General features: G+C 43.1%; 1 protein-coding gene across 3 annotated transcripts in view; it reads right to left on the reverse strand.

Annotated features, from left to right (window-relative positions):
• Positions 1-9,426: 9,426 nt before the first annotated feature.
• Positions 9,427-19,549, reverse strand: part of Utp4 (UTP4 small subunit processome component) — a 30,892-nt gene continuing 20,769 nt past the window's right edge. For all 3 annotated transcript variants that reach the window (XM_005076330.4, XM_040736597.1, XM_040736596.1), the window contains exons 11-17: positions 19,348-19,470; positions 17,502-17,658; positions 15,965-16,071; positions 14,737-14,832; positions 13,747-13,932; positions 10,216-10,326; positions 9,427-9,658 (exon numbers count right to left, since the gene is read on the reverse strand). In XM_005076330.4, coding sequence (XP_005076387.1) covers positions 9,542-9,658; positions 10,216-10,326; positions 13,747-13,932; positions 14,737-14,832; positions 15,965-16,071; positions 17,502-17,658; positions 19,348-19,470 — 897 coding nt within the window. In that variant the 3' untranslated portion in view covers positions 9,427-9,541. The remainder of the gene's footprint in view (positions 9,659-10,215; positions 10,327-13,746; positions 13,933-14,736; positions 14,833-15,964; positions 16,072-17,501; positions 17,659-19,347; positions 19,471-19,549) is intronic.

Consider the following 19,549-nt stretch of genomic DNA (forward strand, 5'->3'; position numbering starts at 1 on the left):
TTTTTGGGGGGGGCGGGGAGGGCTTCGAGACAGGGTTTCTCTGTGGCTTTGGAGGCTGTCCTAGATCTAGTTCTTGTAGACCAGGCTGGTTTTGAACTCACAGAGATACGCCTGCCCCTGTCTCCCAAGTGCTGGAATTAAAGACGTGCCAGCACCCGGCACATTGCCAATCTTAATCCAGGTCCCATCGTTTTTTTGTTTGTTTTTTTGAAGCAAATGTAGATAAACATCCAGAAACAGTATAAATATTTGTTATCTAAAGAGTCGTCAATTTTGCCTAATTGAAGAGTCAATAACCAAGACTATAATTCACTGTTTCTTCTGGCTCTGTGGGGTAGAGGAACTCCAACTTAAAGACACTGACAAGCCTTTGATCCCAGCACTGGGAGGTGGGGAGAGGGGATGCAGATTTCTGTGAGTTTGAAGCCATCTTGGTCTGCAGAGTGAGTTCCAGGACAGCAAGACTATGTTACACAGAAAAACCCTATCTCGAAAAACAAACAGTATTTTTTGTTTGTTTGTTTGTTTGTTTGAGACAGGCTTTCTCTGTGTAAGAACCCTGGCTTTCCTGGAACTCACTCTGTAGACCAGGCTGGCCTGGAACTCACAGAGGTCCTCCTGCCTCTGGTATTAAAAGTGTGTGCCACACTGACAACTTTTTTTTAAGACTCTGACATAAAGTCCACACACACAAAAAAAGACAAATTTGGTCTCTATCTTCCTGGTTCAGTGTTCTGTTTACTCTCCACTCCCCTATCTCAAAAAGGAGGGTTTGGGCAGGAATTGTGGCTCATAACTGAAATCCCAGTGCTCAGGGTCCTCAAGATGCTAAATCAGGAGGAGTAAGTATTACCATATGTGAGTTCCAGGTCAGCCAGGACAACACAGTAAGACTATGTCTTAAATAAAATCTAGGCTGTGCAGAGGTGGTATACTACTTTAGTCCCAGCACTCGGGAGGCAGAAGCAGGTAGATCTTGAGTTGGAGGCCAGCTTGGTCTATAAAGCAAGTGAGTTCCAGGACAGCCAGAGCTGTTACACAGAGAAACCCTGTCTCAATACATACATACACAAATAAAACGTTGCTGAGAAGGTAAGTTCTCTTGGCAAAATCATTAGGACCAAGATGCCCTCTAAGCTTTCTTTAGTAGTAAAAATAAAACCCCCATGCTTCCATTTGGGCAGACGGGGCAAACAGGGAATGTGCATCAATTCTTGTAAAATGGGAAGTTCGAAGGATCACTCAGGAAATACACGGTGAAGAGCCTACACTGTGGCCCTGTACCACTATCAAAGTGCTTTCATGTGCAGACAGGACATGGGCTAAGCATTCAGAGCCGGAGTGAATAAAGAATCCAAAATGAGAAATGTATCTTTTTATCAAAAGTAAAGGATCGTTACAACAGGTCTTTGTAGTGAGTGGGGCATGATTTTCCAAGCTGCAAATGTCAGCGAAAGCTCAACCCTCTAGCCTCCTCTTAAATCAACTGCAGTAAAGCTGTTGTTCCGGCAGGTCCCGATGTGCCCAGGTGCACCTGCAGTCACAGGCATTTCTGGCTTCCCTCCAGCTGAGCCAGAGCCCCCAGAGGCCTGAGTTATGTCAAATTTCTGCTTGTTAGAGAGCATTTGGCAGCTGATTCCTCAGAGTCTGAGCACTAATTTTAACACTTTTGCATATGTGATCATGAGGAGGGGGCTGGGCAATCGAGGACACCTTTATTAGCAAAAGGGAAGTGCTGGGAATTCTTTCCAAGAGTATGAAGTCCTTTTTTGTCAATAGAGTTGGAGGAAGTCACAAATTATTGGTGAGGACACTTATGTAAGATAGTAAGTTATATAACAAAATATTTAAACCTGGGAACAGGGGAGGTAATAGAGATTACTTAGGAGTATTTTCTTAAAATTATTTTGAAGCAGTGCCTTTGACCTACATAGGCCTGGTTGGCACTGAACCTTTTGCCTCTAGAGTATAGTGTGTGTGAAGTATGTGCGTATATGTGTGGATGCAGGTACACACAACCTCAGGTGTCAGTCCTCTTTCAGCCATGTTTTGTGACAGGTTTCTTGTTTGCTACTGCAAATACCGGTCTGGTTGGGGCGCGAGCATCCAGGGGTTCTCGTTTCTGCCTTCCATCGTGCTATAGGAGCCCTGGGATTACAGGCATGAGTTACCTCACTGCGCTTAATTTTCATTCATTGATTCAAACTCATGATCTCATATTTATGCAGCAAGAACTTTCAACTGCTGGGCCATTTCTCCAGCCCCTATGTTCCTCGCCCTGAGACAATGTAGCCCACGCTAGCTCCAACTTTGCTGTGTAGCCAAGAATGACCTTGATTCCCAGCTTCCAAAGTGAAGTCCATCTTCATAGTTGCATTTCCACATTCTTTCACTCAGATTCTCACCCTGCCAGTGTCTTCCAGTGATGTCTCACACCTTCACACCCAAGCCCTTTAGAATACCTCTGGTCCCATCCAGCATAGCCTCATTCCAGCTTTCTGTGACTCCTACATCTTTGGGACTTTTCCTTTGAACAATGTAATTCTATGCCTAGGCTGGAATGCCCTACTAAGTTATATATTCCACGGAAGGCAAAGACCACCTATCAATTATTTTTGCTCCCTACTATTTGAAAAATACTGCCTTGCAGAGAGGAAACTCATTAAACATGTGACTGATTGGCACCCATGTTTCCTGCGCTGTCATCTTTTCAAATAATCCCTATGAAAGTTGTGGGTTTCTTGCAGCGTAGAAATTACCATCTAAGAAACCTCAAGTAGTTGGTGAAATCTACTTACTGTGGATAATGAAATCTGAAATAGGGTACACATCTGTTCCCATGGTTTCCTAAGGACAGGGAGACAAGCTTAGAGAGTTCTAGCAAGCATATTATTATTATTACGGTTTTTTTTTTGTTGTTGTTTTTGAGACAAGGTTTCTCTGTGGCTTTGGAGAATGTCCTGGAACTAGCTCTTGTAGACCATGCTGGTCTGCAAGCATATCATTTTACCTCTAAAAGAGAAAATGGCTGAGACAGTTCCTGTAACCTTTCATTCCTGTCACCTATACCAATAGCTCTTCTCTGTTAGCAATTGGTCACTGTTTCTCAGAACAGACAGAGCTCATTACTACTTCAAAATGAGGGGATGTCAGTAACTCCTAGGGTTCTGTAATTCCATCCTAAGATTCCAAGTCAGGCTGTCCCTAAGCATCTTCCAAACCTAATCTTTTTCGCTGCACTTCGAGGGTTGAGAGGTGTATATGAACATGAATTAAAAAGCACCAACTGTTGTTACCTGTTGGCCTTCAAAAGGCCAGTGGCAAACAAGAAAGCCTGTGGTGACTCTCCAGCAGAGTCTCCGCTTTTTTTTTTTTTTTGGTTTTTCGAGACAGGGTTTCTCTGTATTGTTTTGGAGGCTGTCCTGGAACTCACTCGGTAGACCAGGCTGGCCTCAAACTCACAGAGATCCGCCTGCCTCTGCCTCCCGAGTGCTGGGATTAAAGGCGTGCGCCACCAACGCCTGGCTGAGTCTTCGCTTTCTTTAGGAGTGAGTCTTCCATAACACCGTGTGATTCCAGGCATAAAAGACAAATGGTCAAATTAATTTTGGTGACAAACGGATCTGGTATAATAAAGCTACACTTTGACTGGAAAGAAACACACATCGCCAAGAGCCGTTAAAGGAAAGAATTAGTGATCTGGGGTCGCTTCCAAGGCTTGAGTGTTGTGTACTTTCATCAGAAAGGGGGGCTCCAGGCTAAATCACAACCTTTTAGCAAACCTGAAGGTCGTTTCCCCCAGTGGGGAGTGGGGGTGGTGAGGGTGGGGGGTGGGGATGGGGGGTTGGGAGATGGGGGAGGACGGGACACAATAGCAAATGCTGCACAAAAGCAACCTAAGTACTACCAAGGAAGATGTCAAGGGAGAAATAAGTCTGTAAAATGATCATCCCAGCATCCACACAGAACTGTTTCTCAGAAGAGGGTGAGGCCAATGTCTCTTTTTAAGGTAGTTTTACTTAATCCTTCGTTAGAAATATTCTACAATATATTTCTTCTCCAATACAAACACACTATAATCTTTAGCCAATGCAGGCACATTTTTTAAAGATTCATCCCACCAAGATAAATCACTACCCATCTGAAACCCACAAAAATGGATTAACTATCTCATGCAATAGGACTATGAAAACCCACATCTGCTAACCACATTCCTAATGGGAAGCAGCTGGGGACAGTTTTGTAACTGTGTGACTTTCTTTATAGGAAAATATTAGCAAGGACAGGCTAAGCAATTTAGTTTCGTTGAATCCACTTAGTTATGGAAAATCACCAGTGCTTTTTATTGACAATTATGGAAATTGCATAATTTGCCATGAAATTCAAATAAGATCTAAAAATTAATGTCCACTTTACCCTCCTCATCAGTTCTAACGATTTTCCGGGCCTCACACACAGCTTTGTAGCCTGTAGTTCTCACTATCCTCAGAAGCCACTGAATCAACATGGAAGCTTTACTTATTTTATCACGTGAGCTGTTTTTTGTTTTTGTTTTTCAAGACAGGGTTTCTCTGTGTAGCCTTGGCTGTCCTAGATCTGTAAACCACACTGGCCTCATCTCACAGAGATCTGCCTGCCTCTGCCGGGGATTAAAGGCTTCACCACCACCACCTGGCTCTTGAGCCATCGTGGTAGCCTATTTTTTTGCTAAAAAACAAACAAAAATAAGCCCTCAAAATCAAAACCAGGAGAGTATAGTGACACATGCCTTTACTCTCAGCACCTGGGAGGCAGATGAATCTCAATATATTTGAGGCCAGCCTGGTCTGCATAGTAAGCTCCTATCTCAAAACAAAACAAAAATCCAACAGAATTTCCCAGAATCTAGCTATGTACTTAGCATCCTCCTTGAATTTGTGTTGATACTTTGCCTCTGTTTTTTTGTTTTTTTTTTTTTGTTTTGTTTTTATGAGACAGGGTCTCTCTGTATTGTTTTGGAGGCTGTCGGTCCAGCCCAGCCTCGAACTCACAGAGATCCGCCTGCCTCTGCCTCCCGAGTGCTGTGATTAAAGGAGTGTGCCACCACTGCCCGGCTTGCCTCTGTTTTTACACTTGACTGGATTTTTTTTTTACATTTCAAATCTTTACTCATGGGGGAGGAGCATATGCATACCACAGTATGAATGTGGAAGCCTGAGGACAACTCAAGAGTTGGTTCTCTCCTTCCCTTGTGTGTACCTGAGGGGTTGAACTCATCAAGCCTGTCAGTCAGCAACTCTACCTACTGAGCCATCTTGCCAACCCCAGTGTTTTAAAATAGGGTTCTCAATAGTCCTGGTTGGCTTTGAACTTGCTGAGGATGACCTTGGGATTATAAGAACAGAAATGTGCCACCACACCTCGTGGTGCCTGTGTGTCTCAGTGCTGTTGGGGATGTTATGGGTTGTATACTAAGCATCGCCCACAGGAGTTCATGTGTTAGAGGAATGGTCCCCAGCTACTGGTGCTGTTATGAGATGATAAGATCATGAGACTGTCAAATTCTTTTTATTTTTATTTTATTTTTATTTTTTTGGTTTTTTCGAGACAGGGTTTCTCTGTGGCTTTGGAGGCTGTCCTGGAACTCGCTTGGTAGTCCAGGCTGGTCTCATACTCACAGAGATCCACCTGCCTCTGCCTCCTGAGTGCTGGGATTAAAGGCGTGCGCCACCACCGCCCGGCCGACTGTCAAATTCTTAATGAGCTGGGATGGAAGTAGGTCACTGGGGCATGACTTTGAAAGATATTCTTTGACTTTCTCCCTGTCTTCTTGCTTCCTGGTCACTATGAGGGGAACATTTTTGCTCACGCACCTGCTCTTGCCAGCATGACTGTTCTGCCTCACCACAGGCCCCCAGCAGTGCATCTGGCTGACCAAGGACTGAAACTGTGGGCCACAAGAAATCTTTCCTCCTTTAAGTTGTTTTTCCAAGGTATCTGTCTGTCAAAGCAAATAGAATGGCATCATGGGAAAACAGGATCAGGGAGCTGCAGGGAGTTAAAGAGTACCAGCTGCTCTTTCCAAAGACCTGGGAAGAGCACCCACATGGTGGCAGATAGGTGCCTGTAACTGCAGTTCCAGGAATCTGACACACTCTTCTGACCTCCCTGGGCACTGGGCATGTGTTCATGCAGACATATACACAGACAAAAGTCATACACATAAATCTGGGATCATTGGCATGATGTGTACCCCCTACACACACTAAAGAAAATAAAAATAATAAAAAAAAATCCTAAACTGGGAGGTTATTGTGCACGCCTTTAATCCCAGCAGTTGGGAGGCAGAGGCAGGTGGATCTCTGTGAGTTCAAGGCCAGCCTAGTCTACAGATCGAGATCTAGGACAGGCTCCAAAGCTATAGAGAAACCTTGCCTGGAAAAACCAAGGGAAAAAAATATCTTAACACTGGCAGAAACAGCCAGATTTCTGGGAATTCGAAAGCAGGCCTCACACTTAGTACATAGCAGAAGCTGGCCTTGAACCCCCTGATCTTCCTTTTTTCTGCTCTTCAGGAGGACTACCATGCCTGGCCTGAACAATTTTGATGCTAAAAAAATAAGCTTCCTAAAACCCCAGAACGGGATGGTTTCTAAACTTCATTATTCCAAAATTTTAAGTTATTCTTAGTCTAAGTTTTGTTATTTCTATGTCAGAGATCACATTACATGCCACTATATGGGAGAAATTACTTATTTATTTATTTATTTATTTACTTTTTTTGGTTTTTCGAGACAGGGTTTCTCTGTATTGTTTTGGAGGCTGTCCTGGAACTCGATCTGTAGACCAGGCTGGCCTCGAACTCACAGAGATCCACCTGCCTCTGCCTCCCGAGTGCTGGGAGAGAAATTACTTATTAAACCATATAAGTAGTGTTGGCAAGAAAGATAATGTCTAGGCCAGTTTCTAGTCAAAATTTTTCTGTAGAACTCAAGTAAAAGCAAGTTAGAAACGATGCCAAAGGTGAAACTCCTCCAACAGCCAAGTTACACAAAACCTCAGTGAAGGAAGTATGCAATTCTCTGACTTGCCCCAATTTCTCTGACTTGCCCTGATCCGTTTGGGCTTCATTTGTCTGAATCCAGTTTTCTACTTAGTAAGACTTTCAAAGCCTAAAGCTCTTATTTCCCATACCATTTATGGAAGTCCGACTCGCTGGCTGGAAACCTTGCAAAGGAATGCCTGCCACTTTCAGAAGTATTACTTTACTCTGAGCCCTCTCCATCAGGAACATATTCTCCACGATCCAAAAGGTTTTAAGTCATGGTCAGGTGGGCTGCGGGTGTAGCTCAGTGGCACAGCACTTACTACATATTCAGAACTGTTCAGGCCCTATGTTCCATTCCAAGCACTTCAAGAAGAGCTAAGTAAGTTAAGTCATAAACTAGCTTCCAGTTAACAAGGACTTCCTGACTTTACAGCTCTATAGCCAATGAGAGACAAGTGAAGTCAGTCCTTGTTATGACACAGCCTAGGCTGACTCTGTTAAGACTAGTAACTTAAAACTTTGGTCCTGTTTTTTGAAACAGGATTCTGTGTAGTCTTGGCTGTCCTGGAACTCATTATGTAGACTAGACTGGCCTTAAAATTAGAGCTCTGCCTGCTTCTGCCTCCTACATGCTAAAACTAAAGGTGTGCATCGTCAACACTTGGCTTTGAACTTTGGTCTTTTTTGTTTGGTTCTTGAGACAGGGTTTCTCTGTGTACCCCTGGCTGCCCTGGAACTTACCCTGTAGATCAGGCTGGCTCAAACTTAAAGAGATCCATCTGTCTTTGCCTCCAATTAAAGGCATGTGCCACTCAACTTGCTTTGAACTTTGACCTTAACCGTGTGTGTGTGTGTGTGTGTGTGTGTGTGTGTGTGTGTGTGTGTGTGTGTGTGTGTGTGTGTTGTGGGAGGTCCTCATTACATAGCCCTGGCTAGGCTGTAATGCCTATGTATCTCTTGTTTTGTGGGATAGGAGCTCAGCCTGCAGCCTGGGTTAGCCGTGAATTTTCATTACTCCTGCCTCTGCCTCCCAAGTGTGAGGACTAGGTGTGCCTCACCACACGTGGATTCAAAAACAAGTTTCTAGGGAGACCAGATTAGTTTGCTCTGCCGAAGACTAACAGTCTGGTCTAATACAGTGGGCAAATGCCTTTTTTTTTTTTTTTAAACAGAAGGAGACTCATTCAAGAAGAAAGAGGTTAAGTAGTTGTACTTAACTACTCTTGTCACTGTAAAACCTAAACAGGCAAAGGAGAAATTAATAACTATTGTAAACCCCATTGCATCAAACCTGAGACATATTGTCCATCGTAAATGATCTCTTCTAATCTCTATTAAACTGTTCTCCACAGATCTGCCTTAAATTCTCACCCTTTTCTCTCCAGACTAGAGCGGGGTTCATTGCAGAAAAAATGCTTTCTCGAAACACTCCAATTATGCGGTCAGAGCCCACATCTTCACCCCTCCTTCTCTAAGCAACACAAACTCCACATTCTGAGTTTCTAGTGCAGGCAACAGGATACAACCACTGAGATGGTAAAGAAATCTACCTGCTTGGTTTAGGCTAACTACTGTTCTTCACGTTCTAATTTAAAGATCACATTCAAAACTAGTCAGTTGAGAACACCACTGGGAGTAACAAGGTCAAAGCAGATAGAACAGAGTGACATTCATGCTAGGCTGCTTCTCAGGTACCCACTCTGATTCCCTCTCCAACAAAACCCTTAATGCTTTCTTATCTTCTGAAGCTGGCATATGGCCAGCAAACGAGTTGGTAGTAACTTCTGCTTCATGTGGCACCGAGGATTGAACCCGGCCTTGTACATGCTAGGCATGTAGTCTACCTGTATATCCCCAGCTCTCTCTGATTGCCAAAGGCACCTAATTTTCAGGTGGAGCGCTTGCTTATGATGCAGTTGAAAGTCTCCTTGAAATATGAAGTGGATTATGGATAGTAGCACCCTCCAGGGTGGGATGGGAGGCTGCAGGCTGGCAGACAGTGATGCCCGGAATAGACAAGAGAACAAAGAGCCCAGACTATCTTCTTTCCTGAGACTAGTTCAAGAACAGACGAGGTTCCCAAAAGGCAGGATGAGTTTGTAGCTAGTTGAGCTCATTACTGCAGCTACAAAGACCTTGGCGCTCTAGCTCATTGCTGTTGTATAGTTGTGCACAGCACGCAGAGAAAGTCAGGACAACTTTCCAGAGCTGGTTCTCTCCTTCAAGCATGGGTTCTGGGGATCAAGCAGCACTATCAGGCTTGAGTGGCAAGCGCTTTTGTCCACAGTCATGCTGCTGGACCTACTTTGGAGATTTATAGTGACCTTCCATTCTGTTCACTCAATGAAAGGAATGTTCCTGCCCATTACTTTGGAAAATGACATTCACAGCAACTAGTCTTAAAGAATAACTTTGTTTTATTATTATGATTCTTGGGAAAACAAACAAACAAGCAAACAAACAACAACAAAACAGAGTAGACAGTTCAAGAAAGCACACAGAAAGTGTCCTGCTTTAAGTTCCAAATTTCTTCTTTTTGATGGGTGGTGGGAGCTGAGCAATGATGTCATCCAGGGGTCGCTCTACAGCCACAAGTGTCCTTTCATCCAAAAGATCCATGAAGAGTAAGGGCTGCAGAGAGAGGACAGTGACATCAGGAGTCATTCTCTACTAGTCAAGACTCAAAGGACAAAAATCCCTGACTCTTCCCGGCCCTGGGTCTCAACATGGTAGAAAGGCCCAGCGCTTCATGGAGTTGATTCATAAGGAGTAGGACTCGAGCGGGGGCCAGACATAAACTCAAAGGACAATTGGTTTTACAGATGGTGAGAAGATTAGTCAGAAAAAAGAAAATCATGTAGATTCAGTAACTTCCATTACTTTTATTCCTCAAAACAATCTTTAATCAGAAGTTTCACTGAGAAGAATATTCATACCAACAAAGACCCCACATGAGCACCAAGATTACTACAAATTTCTCTCACATAGGGAAGTATGATTTGCCTGCCTCTAACCCACTGAGTCAAAACAATGAAACAGAGCTACAGATACAGACAACTTCAAGGTCACTAGTCTCCCCTAAGTCTGGATTCTCTACATGCAATAGGAAGATATACAAATTGTTAGTTATTACATTTTGATAACATCACAGGGAAGCAACCATCTAGGATACAAGAAGTGGTTTTTACCTTATATATCTTAGAAATTTTAAATGCATGGGCCGTGCGCCTCAGGAAGACATCTGATTCATTTTTGGGAGGAAGCGGATTATAGAGCACGGTTTTGTCATTTGGAAGTGGCTAAAAAGACAAAGATACATTATTTATTTACTTGGGGGCAAGCCTAGGGACCTACACACACACAAGAGTACTCGAAACAAAATCCCCAATCTTCATTTTTTCATACTTCTTTTTTGTATTTTTGGTTTTTTTGAGGCAGGGTTTCTCTGTGGCTTTGGAGGCTGTCCTGGAACTAGCTCTTGTAGACCAGGTTGGCCTTGAACTCACAGAGATCTGCCTGCGTCTGCCTCCCGAGTGCTGGGATTAAAGGCGTGCGCCACCAACGCCCGGCTCATGCTTCTTGATAGAGTTTTACTAAGTTGCCCAGGCTGGCCATGAATTCACTCTTAGCCCTTGAATTTGTATTGCTCCTGCCCAGTCTTCTGTGTGACTGGGACTTCAGGCCTGAATCACTAGGCCCAACAATACATAGTATTTGAACTATTAATTTATTGTCTAGCATTTAAGACCTGGAGTTTACCCCCTAACACCATAAAAATAAAACAGCACGGAGTTACTTTCCTTACCCTTTATCAACCCAGCTCATGGGGTTTCTTTGTTTGGTTTTGAGACAAGGTATCACTGTAGTTCTTCTACTCCTCCTGAGTGCTAGAATTACAGACATGTACAACTGTGCATGCCTAAGGCCCTTGGGTTCTTCAACTATGGGTCACTATTCCATAGGAGGGTCATATACACTGAATGCAGGAGCATGAAAACTTGGCCACGAAAAGGTTTCCAAATGGAAAATGACCAAAAATTAATTCAAAATCAAATAGGTGAACTGGTAAGATGGTAAAGATGTTTCTCATGCAAGCCAGGACACCTGAGTTCAAAACTCAGAACATACACAAAGGTTTGAAAGGAGAATCAACTTCCCAAAGTTGTCCTCTGACACCCACACACATGCAGTGGCACACACACTGCCCACCCCCATTAGACATACGTATTACATAGATAGTCAGTTCTCCCTTTCCTTCATTTGGGTTCAAGGAGCTGAACTAAGGTTGTTAGGTTTGGTGAGAAGTGCCGTTACCCAAAGGGCCAGTTTTAAAAACAGATTTATTTTGTATGTATGAGTGATTTGCTTATATGTACGTATTTGTACCATGTGTGTGCTTGGTACCCATAGTAGTCAGAGTGTGTATCAGATTCCTGGAACTGGAGTTAAGAATGATTATAAACCATCACATGGGTGCTGTGAAAAACAGCCCCTCTACAAAGAAAAATGTCTTCTGTGCGGTGTTGGTGCACGACTTTAATCTCAGCACTTGGGAGGCAGAGGCAGGCAAATCTCTGAGTTCCAGAACAGTCAGGGCTACACAGAAAACTCTGTCTCAAACAACAATAAAGCGAAACGAAACACACACACAGAAATCTTTAACATTTTTAAAATTCTTTGCCGCATATGCTGTTAACCACAAAGCCATCACCCAGCCACCCGCAAAAAAAGCTTTTTTTGAAAGAGGTTTCCTCGTCCAGTCAAATTGATGGAAGCAGGAATAACTCTGAACTTCTGATCCTATCACTACTTCCAAAGTGTACCCCACCAAACCTGGTTTATGTGTGCTGGGGATCAAATCCAGGGTTTCCTGCGTGGTAGGCAAGCACTCTACCAACTGAGCTGCATTCCAGCCCTCAAAGAACTATCTTAAATACATGTGAGAGTTTGAGAGATGGCTCAATGTTTAAGAATGCTTACTGCTACTGCATAGGAACCCAGTTCAGTTCCCAGCACCCACACCCAGAGACTCATATCTGCCTCTAACTCCAACTCTAGGAAATCTGATATTTTCTTCTGGTGTCCATAGGCACCACACTTACCTGGTGCATGTAAATTCATGCAGGCGTGTGCACACGCACACAAAAATTTTAAAAATGATTTATTTTTGGTAATATTTCATCTGTAAACCTATCTTAGGTATCAATATACCTAAAGTCATATAAAAATGTCTTAGGCAAAAGGGGTCACGTATGGGCAGGATGAAGCAAGATTAAAGACACACAAGCTTTTGGTCAGTCTTGTCCGTAACACTTTGTAAGAAAAGAACAAATGGACATGTGCAGGATCTCAGCCCACAAAGGTACTATTCTTTCTACCCCCCATATCTAACACACTGGCCCAAGTGTCTAAGGTTCTCCCCCAGGGAAAATAACATAACCACACCCACTGATGCCATTGACAGTTCAAGAGATGGCCAAATAAAACGATACTCTTCATCTCTCACTTCCTTGGGAACTAGCTCTGCTTAGTACAAGGACATGAGGGATTTATCAACAGCACTTAGGAGAAAGCCTTCTGGGCTGAGTTACAGAAACAAGTGAGTGAGTGGGAGGGGCTCTTCCTGTACCACTCAGCTCACAGAGGTCACTTGTCAGCCAGCTCTGCTTCCCACACCCCAGGACACAGGACCCATGAGATGAGACTCAGCAACACATCTCTGTGCACACCTCCTGAGAGCATCTGCTGCCTTACCCACGCGCCTTCCCCCCACCTTCACAGAACCCCAGAGCAGCTGGTATAGGTATAAGAGGAACCTGAAGTGCAGCACAGCCATGGCTGTGGTCCACATGCCTCGCAGGAAAGAACCCTACCCAGAAAAGACACGTATATCTGGTAAGAATCAAAACAGCAGCCAACATCTCAAACTAAAGAAAACACCTGCATCCCTACCTAAATAATAGTCATCGACACTGGAATTTTCCTGACTAGACTTTTCTCAAGACACAAAGATCGACTTAAGTGTCTTCAGCTAAGGGCAGGGTGGCCAAAACATCCGTGGGTGTCTCCTTTAATGACACCACTTTACTCAATAACCCAGGAATGAAAGTTACAAGTGAGTCAGTCAGCTCAAAGGTATTCCCTGATGAAGGATCTTCTGAATACCAACTTAATCACTTTTCAACTTAGGGTTATGTGCTAAATAGCCAGGTAGAAAAATAATCACAGCAGCAAAAACTAGTCCATAAAGTCTAGCCCCTTACCTGAGAGTAGGAAATCAAATTAAGGAGAGTGTCAAACAAAAGTACCTAACCCTGAAGAACATACTAGCAACTTTATTCTGAGGCTTGTTCCTTTATCTAATCAGTCATTATTTATACTTGAAAATTTGTAAGTAAAGGTAGGGTGTGGTAACTAACTCCAACAGCAACCAAGAAGCAGAGGCAGGAGGATTGCTGTACATTTAATGTCAGGCGGGCCAGGCTACATAACAACATCCTATTTCAAAAAACCCAAAACAAAACAGGGGGTTGGAAAAGACAGCCAAGCAGTTAAGAGCATTTGCTACTCTTGCAGATGATATGGGTTCTGTTCCCAACACCCATGTCAGGATGCTCACAGTAACCCCATCTCCAGGGGACCCGAAACACTCTTCTGGCCTCTGTAGATGCTCCCCCCCACCCTCCCGGAATTCTAAATAAAGAAGTCTCAAAACTCACCAAGGCCTTGTCAATGATGCAGAACATGTAGGCATCATGGAGGAGGATGTGCATAGGTCTCTTGGGATGAAAGCTGATGTGTGTGATGGGGGTATCCCTTTGGAGCCATAGCTGGTGAAATCCCTGCTTCTGGACAGCTCGACTCCAGTCTGTATACTGCTTGTCTGGGATGCTGAACTCAAATACCTGAAGAATACAACATCAGACAGGAGCACGTGTGCCCACAGAGTTCAGAGGCTTCTGCTCCTTCTGCGTTTTATTTTTTGCTAACCACAAATATTAACAAACCTTAAGGCACCATATTTAGCATTACATTTGTTTGTTTGTTTGTTTTCAAGATAGGGTTTCTCTGTGTGGCCCTGGCTATCCTGGAACTCGATTTGTAGATCAGACTCGCCTCAAGCTCACAGAGATATATATGACTGTTCCCGCTTCCCAAGTGCTGGGATTAGAGGCGTGCACCCACTGCCTGGCTTAGCAACACATTTCACTACCACTTAAAAAGTTTTTTTTGGTTTTACGAGACAGGGTTTCTCTGTATTGTTTTGGAGGCTGTCGGTCCAGCCCGGCCTCGAACTCACAGAGATCCGCCTGCCTCTGCCTCCCGAGTGCTGGGATTAAAGGCGTGCGCCACCAATGCCCGGCTAAAGGTACCATCTTTCAACAGTCTTGGTAAAGAATAGAAACCCATGAAAGTAAGAGAGCATTTCCTGGATATGTGTGTGTGTATATATAAGTATAAAAACTGTTTAAAATAGTAAGCATCATTTGCTTAGCAATCTAATCAAATGCGCTTCCCAGATATGTTGAATTTTCATAACAGCTCCATTATATCTCATCTAGCTTAATATTTGGGCCCATGTCTCTAGTTAAAATTAGCAGAGGGTAGCCAGGTAGTGGTGGTGCAGGACTTCAGTCTCAGCATTTGGTAGGCAGAGGTTCCAGGCTACTATCTAGCAGAAGGAACTGGCAAGCACTAGAATCTCTTACCTGTTGGTCAGAATGGGCAATGACAAGGTTGTTGGTATTGGGTGCGATGGCCAGAGCAGTCACTGGAAAATTGTAAGCAGGTACTGTGCAGTGAAGCTGGGAAAAAAAAGACAAGGGACAACTCTATAGGACCACTTCCTTCAAGAAAGTTTAGATGAGCTGCTGCATAACTTTAATCAAAGCACTCCAGAGACAGAGGCAGGCTCTGCCAGTTCCAGGTCTATACAATGAGAACCTATCTCAAAAACTACCACCACCAACACCACCACCACCACCACCACCCACCCACCCACCCACACACTCTTGGGAGGCAGAGGCAGGCGGATCTCTGTGAGTTCAAGGCCAGCCTGGTCTACAAGAGTTCCAGGTCAGCCTCGAAAACAATACAGAGAAACCCTGTTTTGAAAAACCAAAATCTCCCCCCCCCCCAAAAAACAACAACAAAAACCCAAAACAAAAAAAAAAACTAGATGTCAGGGATTTTTGGTAGCTTATTATTTTGTTACTTTCTGGTACTGGGTTTTGAATTCAGGGCCTTGTAGATCCTAAACATGTACTCTACTACTGCACTAAACACCATGCTTAGGTCAGCTGTTTGAAATAAGGTTCTCTGGAACTCAAAAGCATTCTATAACATAAGGCCAGGCATTTCAATAACAAAGACCTTTACTTTCATTAAAAAATTTTATTTTGGCTGGGTGTGTTGACCAATGCCTTAATCCCCCTATTCTGGAAGGCAGAGGCTGGAGGACCTTTGAGGTTGAGGTCAGCTTAGTCTACATAGTGAGTTCCAGGCCAGTGAGATCCTTTCTCAAAGACACTAATTATGCTTAACTGCTTATAAAATTTCCAGAAAACTCCATGAACAGTTTTCTCTGAGTAAACATGACAGTATGAATCACTCAAATATACCACTGTACTGAGTACACATAGCTCTACTGGGCCTAAAAAAATTATTGCCTAAGAATGGACAATTGGGCCAGGCATTGGTGGCGAACGCCTTTAATCCCAGCACTCGGGAGGCAGAGGCAGGCTGATCTCTGTGAATTCCAGGCCAACTTGTTCTTCAAAGAGAGTTCTAGGACAGTCTCCAAACTTACAGAAAAACAAAAACAAACAAAACAAAAAAAGTCTAGTAAATTTCCAGGTCATTTCAATTAGCCTTCAATCTTAACATGACTAGCAGCCACCTTTATGACTCAAAACTGCTACGAAATCTGATGCTCACCTTTAGATGATTGAGATCATACACGTGGACTCCAGCACTGGTACCTGATGCAGCTAGCCAATTCCCATCTGGACTGACTGCCAAAAGACACATGGCCTCCACTGTCCCTGTGAGGACCGAAGAAACAAGTTCTTGGATTAGGTATCCACAGCTTGCCCTACATTGGAGATCATGCAGAAACCAATGATACCCACATGACTATAAATCATTTATAGGAGATTTTACTGGAGTTTTGCAAATTAGTTCTAAATGTTAACCTATTTTTAATTTTTTTGAGACAGGAAATTACTTTTATAGTCCAAGACAGCCTTAAATATAGAATCCATGTGCTTCATCCTCCCAAATGGTAGATAACTATGCCTTCTCCACTTTTTAATTAGCTATTGTTGGGCATGGTGACACAAGTTTTTAATACCAGGATGCTGGAGGCAGAGATTATGAGTTCAAGGCCTGCCTGCTCTATATAGCAACTTTCAGGCCAGTTAGGTCTACATCATGAGCTGTGGCACAAATAAATAAAGAAAGAAAGAAAGGACAAGAGAAAGAAAGAAAGCAAAATCATACCTTTAAGATAATTATTTCAAACTATTTTTTTCTACTTAATGTTTGAAAATTATAGTTATGGAAAAGCATGTTTAACAGACTTAAAGCACATATTGACTTTATTGAGTGCCTGCTATCTGCTTAACACTATAGGTTTCTTTTGAATACTTCTGAAGCAGCTTTTCTTTTCTTTTTTAGGGAGAGGGGGATATGAGACAGGATCTCTCCATGTAACCCTGGCTATCATGGAACTTCCTCTGTAGACCAGGGTGGCCTCAAACTCACAGGGGCTTGCCTCTGTCTCCCGAGTGCTAGGACTATAAAGTTGTGTACCACCACACCTGGCCTGGAGCAGCTTTTCAATGAGTTAATGTTAAATGTTAACAATCCAGGCTGATGGAGTCTAAAATGGTAATGAGGAACAAGGGACAGGATCAAGGAATGTATCCAACTACCAATGTAGTAAACTGGGCGAGAAGTTGAGGTCAGCATTAGCTAGTATATATAGTCACCTACTGAGGATATCTTATGTTCTCATGAAATGCAAAGCACAGTCACAAGCACAAATGATCTCAAAAAAACTATATGTAAAACAATATTTTCATCTTATATAAACAACTCATAGAAACAAACAAAAAGTAGCATATTCACAAAATCACTACACAGATACATCAGAAAACACCAAAACACTAAGGGCAGTTATTAGGTGTCAGGATTGCAGGTGACTTTCACTTTCTTCCAAATGTAGCTAACAAAACTAAGGATAAAACTTCTCTGGCCCAAATAAGGAATCAAGAATCCAGTGAGAAAGGAGTAGGTGTAAGGAACATTTCAGACCTCATCGAGAGTCTTCTGCCAGATATTTCCTCCTACTTTAAATGGCAAATACGTGAGTATCTGCAAGGCGAAGAGTGGCGGGCACCCTGGTACTGAGGTCTAAAGAGGAGAAAGTCACCAGAGACACCGAGAAGCCCTGTCCAGTTAGAAATCCCACCTGATTGAGGCTGGAAAGTATGCAAGTGCTTGAAGCTTCCTTCCAGCAGATGAAGGATATGTAGAGACCCTTGATTCGATGCCACAAAGAGCTTTCTCGAATCTTCAGAAAACAAAATATGGACGGCAGATTGAAGGAATGCTGGCATTTTGGAAACCTTAGGGTAAATCAACAGTGAAAGCCAGTGAGAGCCATTAGCACACTACAACCTGACACAGCTAGGCTTCAGCTACAGTAACTCTTATAACTCCCAAGCAAGGACCCACAGAAGGCCCGGAACACTGCCATGCTTCTTATTACCTATCTAGCCTTCTCTTCATCCAGATGACAACAGCTTAATTCTCTACCTTGGAAATAACTTAAAATGGGAATAAAATACCATTTTTGTTAGAAATGTTTCCCTATTTCTTTTTCTTTTTATGTGTTCAATAAATTATCAGCCCTAAAATCAATCAAAACACACATTAACAACAAAAACAGTCCCAGCACTCGGAGGCAGAGGCAGGCAGATCTCTGTGAGTTTGAGTTCAGCCTGGTCTACAAAGTGAGTTCCAGGACAGCCTCCAAAACAATACAGAGAAACCCTGTCTCAAAAAACCAAATAAAGCCGGGCGTTGGTGGCGCACGCCTTTAATCCCAGCACTCGGGAGGCAGAGGCAGGCGGATCTCTGTGAGTTCAAGGCTGGGCTGGACCGATAGCCTCCAAAACAAAACAAAACAAAACAACAACAAAAAAAAACACACAAATAAATAAAAATAAAATAAAATAAGAGGCAGCTCATAATCATCTATAACGAGGCCTGGTGCCCTCTTCTGGCATGTAGGCAAACATACAGACTGAACACTGAATACATAATAAATAAATCTTTAAAACCAACAGAAAAAAAAAACCCACACATAACAACAAAGGTGGGTTGTGGCTCATGCCTTTAATTCCAGCACTGGGGAGGCAAAGGCAGCAGGATGCTTGTGAATTCTAGCCCAGCCTGGTCTACAGAGTGAGTTCAAGGAAAGCTAGGGTTACACAGAGAAACCCTCTCTTAACAAAACAGATTAAAAACAAACAAAAAACTGTGTAGGGGCTCAAGAGATGGTTCAGTGGCTAAGAGAACATGGGTTTGATTCTCAGCACCTATACTGTAGCTCACAATCACCTCTAACTCCTGCTTGCACACAGTGAACAGACATATACGCATGCATGCAAAACATTAATACACATAAATAAATAAATTGCTAAAAAAATATGTGTTCGCATTCACATAGAGGTCAGAGGTTAACTAGTGGGATTCTCTCCGTCCACCATGTAGGTCCCGGAGATGGAACTCAGGTTGTCAGAATTATCAGCAGGTCCCTAAAAGATTGCTCTGTACCAGCTACAACCATCTAACTTTTCACTAAGGATTTTTTCTTTTTTTTTTCTGAGACAGGGTTTCTCTGTACTGTTTTGGAGGCTGTCCTGGAACCCGCTCTGTAGACCAGGCTTGCCTTGAACTTACAGAGCTCCACCCGCCTCTGCCTCCCGAGTGCTGGGACTAAAGGCGTGCGCCACAAACGCCCAGCTGGATTTTGTTTTTAAACAATTTTTTTTATGTGCATTGGTGTTTTGCCTGCATTTTTGTCTGTATGAGGGTGTCAAATCACTTTGAGCTGGATTAATGTTATAAGCTGTCATGTGGGTGCTAGGAATTGAACCTGGGTTCTCTGGAAGAGCAGCCAGTGCTTTTGACCATTGAGCCATCTTTCCAGACCTTACTAAGGATTCTTACCCAACTCATTTCCACTACAAACAAAATTACACATTTAGCAAGTTTCTTCTTTTACGGGAACATACTTTGCCCTTACTTACTCTTTGGAGGCTTATGTTGTCATGTTCATATTTCAATCGATAGAGAAAAAACCGAGATGCTGTAGAATAGGCTATCCAACTTCCACACTGGGAAACACAACTGCAAATAATGTTCTCAGGGCCCTGGCAATTAGAGGAAGCAACATGAGTGAAAAAAAAACCAACTGTTCTTCAGAAAAAGTCTAACTACAATCTCCTTACA

This window comes from Mesocricetus auratus, unplaced genomic scaffold, assembly GCF_017639785.1.
Source record: "Mesocricetus auratus isolate SY011 unplaced genomic scaffold, BCM_Maur_2.0 Super-Scaffold_100062, whole genome shotgun sequence".
Taxonomy (NCBI): domain Eukaryota; kingdom Metazoa; phylum Chordata; class Mammalia; order Rodentia; family Cricetidae; genus Mesocricetus; species Mesocricetus auratus.